We start from the raw sequence: 12306 nt of genomic DNA on the forward strand, positions 1-12306 counted from the left end.
ATAATAATAATAATAATAATAATAATAATAATAATAATAATAATAATAATAATAATAATAATAATAATAATTGTTATTATTATTATTATTATTATTAATATATATATATTTTTTCTTTTTCTTTTTCTTTGTCTTTTTCTTTCTCTTTTACCAAATAAAAAAATAATGGAGAACCCGTACTGGTCATTTCCATCCATCCATTTTCGAGACAAACAACCATTCACACTCACATTCCTTCCTATTGACAAGTGAGTGTCTTCAATGAAGCTCACATGCATGTTTTTGTAATGTGGGAGGAAGCTCCTACAAACCTCACACAAGCACGTGCAGAAAATTCCATATCCACCTGAGTCGAGATTGAAACGCAGAACCTCAAAACCATGAGGCAGATATCCTAAAAAAAAAAACTTCCACAGAATTGTTGTCTGCTAGTTATACAAAAAATATGAAGTTGATATTTTAGAATAGATGATTCCACTACTATTGTCTTGATTGGCTGAGCACAATAAATGCTTATGTTGTGACTCATGCACACATATGAAGTCTTTGTGTGGGACACCCGCTGCTTGTTTGATCACAATTAGCTACAGACAGACAAGCAGAGAGGTGTTTTCTCTTCCTCTTCCTCTGCTTTGAAAGGGAAGCAGCGGGAGGAGAAAAGTCACAGAAATGAAGGTTTTTTTTTCTTCAAAATGTGGACATGTGTGCAGCCTCTGGGCTTGTTCATACGGTAAAGATGCAAAATGCATTTCTGCTTTTGATTTAACAGAATCACGCTTGGTTCCACCTGCAAGCATTAATGATGCTAATCAGTCATAAAAAGAACAAAATGAGACGAAATGCAAAATCACAGTTTATTTCACAATGATTCCAGTATAGCTCACATGCTGCTAAATCATTCCCATACAATGATTTAAAAGATTATTGCTGGAAATACCGTAATTCCTCAAAGGATATTTATTTATTTTACTGCAGAGGGGGCATTATATGAAAAATACAATTTTAAAATTGTTTTTCTTGAATCATTTAGCAAAAATAAAATATATTTATATTACTAAATAAATATGCTGTATATTACATTTATGGCATCCATAACTTAAAAATAAACTAACCCTTTATAAAAAAAAAAGAAAAAGAAAAAAAATGAAGAAAAAAACCCAACTAAACCCATCAATGTTGAAATGCTTCTGACCTTTTGCAATGGAATATGCCACACAATATACATGCAGTACAACATTTTCTCTGAAGAAAAAAGAAGTGTCTATTTAAGGTGCGGCATTTATTTATTCATGATATTTATGGAAGTGGAGGCCATTATTTGAGGAAATGCAGTGATATTAAAATTTTCCAAAAAGCATTAAAGTAGCAAAATGTTCAGTGTTGCAAAGACCTGAGGACAATTGTGAAAAAAAAATATTATCTGCAAGATGTATTTTTCACAGCTTTCATTGCTACTGTTCACGCAGTCAGCTCAGATAATGCACACTTCCTTCACCCCTCACGCATGCAACAATCACAAAAAACTTTGGGATATTCGGCTTTTGCATTGAATATTTGGAAAGGTTGTATTACATTTTAATTCCTTAACCCGAAAGACAAGTATCCCAAACTATCGACATTCTGCAAAACCTGCATCCTCTTCTCACTCTTCGTCGTCCTCCTTTGCTTGCTCCTCCCTGTCTGTCGATTCCCTAACAATATCTGTCTCATTATCAAGCTCCTCTTCCAGCTCAGACTCATCAGCGTGGTCTCCTGACTCTCCATGACTTCTCTCAGCCGCCTCGTAACGAGACTCAATCCGTCTCCATGTTGCATTCAAACGTCTGTCTCTCGCCGGAGACCCCCGCCCTGTCACCTCCTCACCACCCGAGGGCTCTTGCAAATCCTCGTCAGGGCTGTACTGGCTGTGTCTGTACAAACTCTCCTCATCTTCCTCTTGGCAAGAGCTACCAGGCGCGCTCTCGCCGTCAGACTGGGGGAGATGACGACCCGGCAGGCCTGGGGGCTTCTGGGAAAGGTCAAAGGGCTCTTTTTGGTTGAAACGGCCCAGGAGGCTCATGGGAGAGGTTTGGCAGAAACGTCCCCGCTGTCGGAACACTGAAACAACAGAAGTAAGCCATTTAAATGACCTTGTTGCCTTAATTACTGATTAAACTGTACTGACTTCAAAAGTTAAACACAACTGAACTGGACTTAGACAGTGATTCTTTTGCGTACCAATAGAGAGAGAAAGCCTACCCCCTAACCGCACAGACTCTATAAACAATTGGATAAAAAATAACCCAAATTGTGTCAAAACGAGAACAAACCCAACTTTTTTGGGTTATTCACTTAACCCAAAAAATTGGGTCAAATGAATAACTCACAAAACAACCCCCAAAAATGGTTGCTTTGTGGCCTTTTTTGGGGTTAAATAACTGAAAAATGTTGGTCGGTTCATTTTTGACTCAATTCAATTGGGTTATTCAATTAACCCAAAAAGTTGGGTCAAATGAATAACCCACAAAACAATGCAACAAATTGACAAATTGGCATCAACACATTTAAATAACTCAAAGTTGGGTCAATTCATTTTTGACCCAATTCAATTGGGTTATTCAATTAATCCCAAAAAGTTGGGTCAAATGAATAACCCACAAAACAATGCAACAAATTGACAAATTGGCATCAACACATTTAAATAACTCAAAGTTGGGTCAATTCATTTTTGACCCAATTCAATTGGGTTATTCAATTAATCCCAAAAAACTGGGTCAAATGACTAACCCACAAATAACCAACAACACCCCCCCCCCCCCAAAAAAAACCAAACACATTTATTAAATAACTCAAAAAGTTGGGTCAGTTCATTTTTGACCCAATTCAATTGGGTTATAAAATTAAAAAGTCAAAGGAACAACCCACAAACAACCCAACAGATTGGATTGCTTTGTGGGTTATTCATTTAATAGGACCCTTTTTGTGTTAAATAACTCAGCATGATTCAACACGGTGCATGTGTTTAGGTGCTTACATCTTTCATCCAGGCCTCTGTCCATGACTCCGTGCTTCACCTTCATGTGTCGGGTCAGATTTCCCTTCAGTGTGAACTTGCTCGGACAGTAGAGGCACTTGAAGGGTTTGCTGTCTGTGTGGAGGTGCATGTGGCCCATGAGGTTGTGCATCCTGTTGAATTCCTTGCCGCAGAGCTGAAAGGCAAACAGAAAAATTGCAATTATCCATCGGCCCATTTTTTATCCTGTTATTTTTCTCCATTGGGGTCGCAGGTGAGCCCCTGTACCTAATGAAATGTCCACATTTATGATGTTGGTCTCTGCCAAACCTCTGTTGAATGACTACACGTAATCGTGAATGAATGTGCAGGCATTTCCCCTCTGATACACCCAGCGCAATCCCCCCGCCATCCTTGGTTTCCTCGTTTCCTCTCCCTCTGTCTTCCCTCTCTCATCAGCACGCGCACACACACACACACACACACTCACGCGCAAACAGAAGGAAAACAGAGGGACCGAGCGAGAGGAAGCAACAGAACAGGGAAGGGCAACTCCTCCGTTGTCCTTCCTCTCCATTCTCTTTTATTAGGGTGGTCCTTTCCTCCAGGAGGAGAGAGGGACTCGGCACTGTCCAAGAGGACCGTGAGAAAACAGGAAGCCCCCTCCCCTAACCCCCACCCCCCACCCCACCCCCGCTTCGAGCAGCAGAGAAAGCGAGATGAAATCTATTTGCGGGCCTCGTTCTCTGGGGAGGCGGGAGGCCATTGTTAGAGAGGCGGTTTTGTGCGCCGATATCCTTCCTATAAGCGAGGAGGCCGCTGCTGCCAAAAGCCTCCCTGCTATCTGGTCATGCTCCCAGGCCTTGTTCTAAACATCAAGGTCAAGCTCCAGAGAGAGAAACAATCTCTTTTCAACACTTTTCAGGTATTTTTGTGGATGGATGGATCTCTCTAAAAACAGTTGGATCAAAAATGGACCGATCCTCTACTCGATTTGACCCAACTTTGAGTCAAGAAATGGGTCTTTCAGTGTAAAAACACTTATAAATATTGGTCGGATCCTTGACCTGGGTCAAATTTTTTTGTAAAAAAACAACCCAGAAAGTTGGGTCAAATTGACCCATAAAGTGGATAGGTCCATTTTTTAATCCATAATTGGGTTACTTTTGACCCAACTCTTTTTAGAGTGATGGATGGATATTTAATCCCATTAATTAACTTAATGTTAATGAGCTATTTATTAATATTTTAATAAAAACACTTGAAATTAATGTAGCTAAACTTCACATTATTTTATTATTCACAAAAAAATACTCAAACGATTTAATAAGGTATATTTAAAAAAAAACAATTTTTTAATTTCAGTTACCCCATTTTTTTAAACCGATGCAATAAATGTGACAGGACTCCGGTGGGCCAGATGAAATAATTTAGCGGGTCGTGAGTGTGCCCCCGGGCCACATCTTGCCTGCCCCTTGTGTGCACGCACCTTGCACTTGTAAGGCTTGATGTCGGAGTGCACGATCATGTGGGCCTTGAGCGTCTGCTTCTGCACGAAGCTCTTGAAGCACTTGTGGCACTGGTAGGCCCTCACGTTGGTGTGGATGAGCACGTGGCGCTTCATGTTCGCCAGCAGCGTGAACTCTCGGCCGCAGATGCGACACTTGTGCTCCTTCACGCCCTGGTGGCAGAGTTAAAGTGTTCAAGAGCCTCGTTAATTTTGTATGTATAGCCCCCACACACACACAAAAAAATCAGCTGATGTAGAAAACAGACACAGGAGGTTCTTCTACATTATCAAGGGGTTTTAAATATTTATTGCATTAATGTTATATTTTCTCTCAAAAAATTTATTCATTTATTTTGTTTTATTTTTATTTATCTCATTAATGAATCATTTAATTGAGTCATTATGAATAAAAAATAATCATGAAAAAAAGAAAAATTGCAAATAATTTTACTAGCGCTGTCGAAGTTAAAGCGTTAACTCATTGATTAGATTAATGACAAAAACGTATTGCATTAATCATTTATTAACACAGATTAATCACACTATTCCTTTTGACGGCAGATAATCCCTGATCTTGACAGCGGACGTTATGTTAAAGGTAGCACAGGTTTACATATAATATTTGTTCATGTCAAAATATTGGAGCCATTTTTTTCCCATTTTAAATTATGCAAATAATTAACAGATTAGTAAAAGAGGAGGATGAGCGTGTGCAGTGGATCCAAAATTTTTTTGAAGACGTCCTCATAACATTAAATGGCAAAAGTATTAACACATAACAGGTGCTCTTCAAATTTGGCGGGCAAAACTATTTTGATTAAAAAAAAGCTTTTTTAATGAAGCGATTAATCGTAATTAATCAAAATTCAAAAATGTGATTAATCTGATTAAAAAATGTAATCGTTTGACAGCCCTTAATTTGACTAAACATTTGGATAATTACATTTGACAAATTGTGAATTTTACTCGAGAAAAAAAATTCTTTCAAACTCAAATTTGGTTCCTTGCACAAAGGTTTGCCCAAACCTGACAAGCAGGAAACGACAACAATTTCAAAATAAAAGATACCGTAAAATTGTAGATTAATCGTACAGGCACGGCACAGCTCAAGTGATAGAGTGGCCATCTCCCATGCTGAAGGTTGTGGGATTGTTCCTTAATACTTGAGTATATATTTTTTAATGATATCCAATATTTTACTCTCTTCTTTTTCAGAGTACAATTTACGAAATTGACTGTGTGTGCATCAGCCTTCCACCTACTTTGTGAGTGAGCGTGTGCTGCTTGAGGTGGTGCGACTGGATGAACTCCATCCCGCACTCGCTGCAGATGTACGGTCGGATGTCTTTGTGCTTCATCATGTGGTTCTGCAGCTGACTCGGGTACTGGAACGTCTTCTGACACTCGGAGCACCTGCGGCAACAACAGCGCTTGTCTCTTTAGTCTCAATTTCACATGACCACTTAATATTGTCAACGGCAAATTCATTGACTGCATTTTGGTGACACAGACTCTCGAGATCTGAAGGTCTCACCTGTACAAGGTGGGGCCGCGATGGGCAGTCAAGTGTCTCTTGAGCTGGGCCAGTGTGGGGAAGTCCAGACCGCACTCGACGCATACGTTGTCCTGGCCTTTCTCATGCTTCAACTCGTGGGCGCGAAGCTCACTCGGGTAGGCGAAGCCTCGGCCGCACACGCTGCAGCTGGTGGATGGGCAAGCGAAGATGTTATTGGTACGTGTTCTATGCCGTGCTATATTTATCTTTAATTTATGTCCGTATGTATTTGGTTATTTATCAATGAAAAGCTACATTTTGGGATTGGTCTAAAAAATAAAAAATAAAATAAAAAATAAAATAAAATAAAATAAAAATAAAATAAAATAAAATAAAATAAAATAAAATAAAATAAAATAAAATAAAATAAAATAAAATAAAATAAATAAAGCAAAACAATCAACATGTCATTTTTATACTGTATGTTTTTAGCTCACTGAAAATAATGTATTTCCAACTGGCTTCTTTGTTTTGTATTTGTGTTTTTCTTATGGTTGGATATCCATTCACTCTCATTCTTTCACTCATTCACAAGAGTTCAGTTCAATTCGATTTGGATTTTTCCCGATTCGATTGGTTTGACTTTGATTCAATCCGGTATTGATTAATCATGAAAAATCAAGGACATCATTTAAAACTCTACACACATTAAATCTTAAACTACATTTTGTGGAGGCAGTAACTGGGTAAATGATTTAGTTCATTAATGAAAGTAACCGTTATAATCATTTGTGTCACACAAACATTGACGGGTAAACATTGAGATGAAAATATGTTCATAATTCGAATTCAATAATTGTAAATATAAATTAAAAAGATTGGCTCAATAAATCAGGTATTGTAAGAATGTAAGAAAATACTTTTAAGTTAAAAAAAACAGTAAGATACAAAAAATTTTTTTTTTTATGAATTTATGGGACAAAAATATCTAGCTCGAAAAGGAAAATCAATTCGAAAATGATTACCGGTATTAGATTTTTAAACCCAGCTCTAGTTTTTATTATAACCAGTGAAAAGCAAATTCAATAATTGTAAATATAAATTAAAAATATTCTGAATTGTGTTATGCAATAAGTCAGGTCTTGTAAGAATGTAAATACTTTTCAATTGATGTAAACAGTACATTTCAAGAAAATAGTAAGATACAAAATGTAAAAAATCTATTTTCTTATGAATTTATGGGAAAAATATATCAGGCTCGAAAAGGAAACTCGATTTAATATCAATTATTAGATTTTGTTTTTTAAACCCAGTCCTAGTTTTTATCATAACCAGTGAAAAGCAAGTACCTCCATATTAGTTTTTTTGTTTGAAAAATAATTAACATTTTTAAAAATGTTTTTCTAATTTTTTTAAACATTAATTTCAAAATAAATACGCTTCTTCTTTTTTTCCATTGCACCGCATCAATTCTACCTAGCAACAAGTGACTAAGAAACTTGACTTCCATATAAAGCCACCACTGAACAACAGTAAACCATCACATCAACACAACATGTACCTGTAAGGCTTGACGTCACTGTGCTGCATCATGTGCCTCTTCAGGTGGCTGGTCTGGGTGAAGGCCTTGTGGCACACCTGGCACTTGTGCGGCCTCATTCCCCGGTGCGTGAGCAGGTGTGTGTGCAGGTGGCTCAGTTGCTTGAATAGCTTCCCGCACAGGTGACACCCGTGGGGCTTGATGCCCTTGTGGCCCAGGATGTGCGTGACCAGGTTGTACTTGGACGTGTAGGACTTGTCGCACATGCGGCACTTCCACCGCTTCTGCTCGCCGCCCACGTCCACGTAGTAGCTGTCGTCCACGTGGACGCCGAACGCGGGCTTCTCGTTGCCGCTCGGCGCACCTCGAGGGGCGGCGGCGCGATCGCGGTGTGCCGGCCTGACGTCCTCCCTGGGCGGGAAGGGCATGACGGGGCCGGGCATGAAGAAGGGATACGGGATGAGGCTGTGGTGGAGAGGTGGGAAGTATGACGGGTGGATGAGGAAAGGGGGCGGGGCCCACATGGGAGGGGGACTGAGAGGCTCTCGTTTCACCGGGACTGGGAAATCACTCCTGCGATGAAGCTGCAGCCTGCTCAGCTCGATCATACCGGGTCCAGTCGGTGAGGGGGGAATGGGGTGAGGCGGGAAGGAGAGGCGGGAGAGGTTGACTGTTTTGGGGGTGCTGCTTTCCTCCTCTTCGCTGCTCTCACCTCCGGGGGCATCCATTTTGAATGGGGTCCTTTTGCGTTTTTGGGAACCCTCTCTGTGGGTGTGACTGGGGCTTAGCATGGGGAAGAAGTCAGGCGGACCCAGCAGTGGGCTGTCACCAATGACATATCTTGACGGGGAACATTTAGGGGCTTTAATAATGATGGGAGGTGGGGCCACGTAGAACCTGCGCTGATCTGGTTGACGAGGGTCCTCTGGAAATGCTGAGGGTGACAAATGGACTGATTCCATCCTGACCCTGCAGAAAGCGAATGCATGGTCTTTTTTTTCTTTCCATTTCCAATCATCATCTTCCGTGAATCAATAAATCGGGTTTACCTAAGCCAGAACCTGAATTTGTTAGCTTGTTAGCCGTTACAATCAGTTAGGACCATAAGCTTGACCATCAAACGACCCATCATTTTTTTAGATATACTTCTTGGCCTTAAGTGCTTTGAGGTCATGCCAGGACATCTTAGTTCCTGCAATGCATTTGATATTTTCTTTTTACAGTTTTCGAACCAGAACCAACGTGAAGAAGTGTCTCTCAACATGACATGTTTGCAATGAATTAAAGCGACTGGATGCAGAAAATTTAATTTCCAGAGCCGTTTATGGAGAGAGTTTGGCCAACTCTGCTTCGGCAGGGTAACAAGATGGCGTCCATATGTCATGTGACCAGCAGTTGAGCAATCACAGCGTGACCAATCACAGCGCTGTGATTGGTCAACTGCTAGTCACATGACATACGGACGCCATCTTGTTACCCTGCTGAAACCGAGTTGGCCAAACTCTCTCCATAAACGGCTCTGTGAATATCGAATCACTACTGCCACCTGTGGCCAAAAAGAAAAGAAAACTGCATTTTTGCCTGCTTCACATACACAACGCGCACATGATGTTACATCCAAGACAGAGGGCGGGAAATTCAAACCCAAATTGTGTCTGAAAACTATTGGCCAGAGGCTTGCAGGAGTACCCAATGAGAACAGATAATGTGTTCATCTACTAATTAGAAGATGTTTCAGTCATAAATGATCAAATAAGAAGGCTATTCTAAAGATATTTTTGGCCAAATTGTTACAGAGAGCTATATTGTTATTATTATTATTATTATTATTATTATTATTATTATTATTGTTATTATTATTATTATTATTATTATTATTATTATTATTATTATTATGAATGACAATAATATTTTGGGGGAAAATACTCCATTTGTAATTGGATTTTGGACACCAACTCCACAAACTCTTTCAATAGAAAGAAATAAGAAGTGCGTTTCAGCACTTGACTGGTACTGTATTTGATGAAGGCTTGCCCCCCCCGAGAGCATCATTTGTGGAACTTTTACAAGTTCCGGTTGAAACCGTGCGGTTTCAATTCTCAACTACATACTGTATCTTTCACTTCTTAATTTCTCAAAGATACCCTATCCTGAAATTAGGAACTTTGTCAAAAGATCACTTGTCATCTTTTCGCTTCTCTATCGTTTTTTTCTTGTCTGTTCATGTTTTTGTTTTGTTTTTAGGAAATAACTTCCTTTTTTCTCTTCCACCTATACACTTTTTTTCTACTAGGTGCATAGTAGCCCTTAAAACTAGAGGTGCAAGTTGAAAATTTAGGGCCGGTAAATATTTGTGAGGTAAATATTCAACTATATATACTGATCGATGGGCTGAAGCAGGGGTGGGCAAACCCGGACCTCGCGCGCTGGAGTCCTGTAGATTTTAGAGGTTTCCCTCTTCCAACACAAGCTGATTCCAATCAACAGGATCGTTATCAGGCTGATGCTTGCTGATGAGCAGATCATATACCAGCTGTGTTGGAGAAGGGAAACATCCAAAACATGCAGTACTCCGGCCCTCGTGGACCGGGTTTGCCCACCACTGGGCTGAAGTGTGGAGCAGATCGATTGATTGATTGAGTGAGTGACCATATGAACATTACAAGATATGAAAATAAAAATTGAAAGAAAGAAAAGGATCATCAATAGATGTCGTAGTTCAACGCAGTTAAAATGCTCCTAAAAAGAAATACAAGAACTTATAGTCCTACCCAGGGGCGGAGCTACATGGTGGCCAGGCCGCCCCTTGTCACTCTCTGGCCACACCCATACCTAAGGGAAAATGTTAGTATCTGTGATTTCTCTTCATGATTATGATTATTATTATTAATGTTATAATTATTTTTATATATTATTATTATTTTTTATTTTATTATAATTTATTATATTAGATTTATTTTTTATTTTTTTATTATAAAATCACACTGGCTACCCCAACGAAAATTTTCTGGCTGCGTTCCTGGTCGTACCCCATATTACTAGGTAATTCATTTTCAATAATAAAAGAAAAAGAAAAAGTTTATACCTAATTTGCATATCAACACTATAGTTTTTAAACACGTTTTTAATTCTATTGAAAGTTTTCTATTAGGTTTGACAACTGCAAATGATAGTCAATCAATGCCACCATTTAAGGGCAGTCTGGAGCACAACTTAACCAATTAGGAATAATATTTTCACAAAACTGCATGATTTAATGTTGATGATGAAATCCTGGTTATGGAGATCACGTTCATTATTGTCATTTCATTGTTTTTATTTAAAATTTTGAAAACAAGTGTGCAATCATTTACAGTCATTTACGTGTGTGTGTGTGTGTGTGTGTGTGTGTGTGTGCATCACATTTCTTACCATTACAAAGATAATAATGCTCACATTTGATTTACACTTCCAGAGAGGTATTTGTTTAGTAATGTTGTGGTTGAACTGTGGTTTATATTGGTTGCATTATATGGTCCTCTCACTTACTCATACCAAAATATTAGAACAACCTGTCAGTAGCATGCATAATCATAATAAAAAACAGGGAGTATCTAATATTGTGACCAATGGTGTGAGATGCAAGCGCATTCATCAGAGTGATAGAAAAAGAGGAAAACATGACAAAAAGCGGCATTTTTTGCACAAATCCACTATGTCCACTTGCAAACTAATATTATAGGAATGCATCTTTGTAGGCAAGTGTGTCTTGCATGAAAAGTCATCAACTATCGAGTCTACAAAAAAAAATCCATTTCAAACCGTCACTACCATGGAAATGTGCCTGTGTGTGTCCACTCCAACGTGTACGTGCGTAGCATACCTGCCCAAGCGTCGCTTTTGCTGTGATGCCGTGGCGCCGTGCGGCCGTTCTGCCTCCCGCTCCCTCCTGACAATGCGCGGGCCCTTCCACAGATGAGCCTATTTTGGAGGGACTTAAGAAAGAGAACAGGAACAATCACTTTGTTCTCATTTTTTTCAGATGAGTACCTTCGGAGAGAAGGAAGGAAGGGAGGGGAGAGGAAGTCAACAAGTCGAGTGCCTTCCTGCAGAAAAATAAGGAAACACTAGATAGACATCGCCGTTTCTCCATGAAATAGGGATTTGCAGAGCTTTTGGAGGAATGCAGGGAGGACCCGGGCGGATGTTTCTAACAGAAAACAATGAACGTTGAATGTGGAACAGCTCTGTAAACGATTGTCTCTTTAATTGCAGAAAAGGGGGGGAAAAAAAATACTGCTTCAATATTTGAAGTGACCTCAAATGGGCCTGAGCAAAAATGTCAATAATGAAGATGTGCACATCCGGACTATAACATTACGTACACCTGCACAGTTGAATAAAATCAAATGTATTATGTCACTTTATGTACTGTAGATAATAATAAATAAAAAAAAGAACAGGTTGTGCATCATATTGTGGCTCCTTTTGGTGTGTGCGACTTGGCCACTGGGAGGGGAAGTATAATACACTCAAGCAGACTGAAACTAATCACGAGTGGTTCACAACTGCTTTACGTGGCTTAGTAAACTGCCACAATTGTAATCATTTTTCCTCAAAGGATTAAGAATATATGCATACACCATTTATGTTTTTAATATCCATTACTTAAGGAAAGTAACACGCCATATACATGCTTTTCATTAGCCTGCCTATGGTGATTTCCATGATGTTTTAGCATTAAGCTAGTGGGCTTGAAGGCAAAGTTACGCGGTTGTTTTAAATACACA

The 12306-nt window shown here is 39.2% G+C and overlaps 1 protein-coding gene across 1 annotated transcript; it reads right to left on the reverse strand.

The window, feature by feature from the left end:
• Nucleotides 1-912: 912 nt before the first annotated feature.
• znf366 (zinc finger protein 366) lies at nucleotides 913-11481 on the reverse strand. The gene is made up of 7 exons (XM_086076561.1): nucleotides 11400-11481; nucleotides 7559-8506; nucleotides 6037-6204; nucleotides 5765-5915; nucleotides 4482-4673; nucleotides 3014-3188; nucleotides 913-2097 (listed from the first exon to the last, which is right to left on the reverse strand). Exons 2-7 carry the CDS (start codon nucleotides 8497-8499, stop codon nucleotides 1643-1645), a joined length of 2082 nt encoding a protein of 693 aa, XP_085932687.1. The 5' UTR covers nucleotides 8500-8506; nucleotides 11400-11481; the 3' UTR covers nucleotides 913-1642.
• Between the last annotated feature and the right edge of the window lie 825 nt (nucleotides 11482-12306).

The sequence above is a fragment of the Leptonotus elevatus genome, chromosome 5, assembly GCF_054856555.1.
Source record: "Leptonotus elevatus isolate MCC_2025b chromosome 5, RoL_Lele_1.0, whole genome shotgun sequence".
NCBI classification, from domain to species: domain Eukaryota; kingdom Metazoa; phylum Chordata; class Actinopteri; order Syngnathiformes; family Syngnathidae; genus Leptonotus; species Leptonotus elevatus.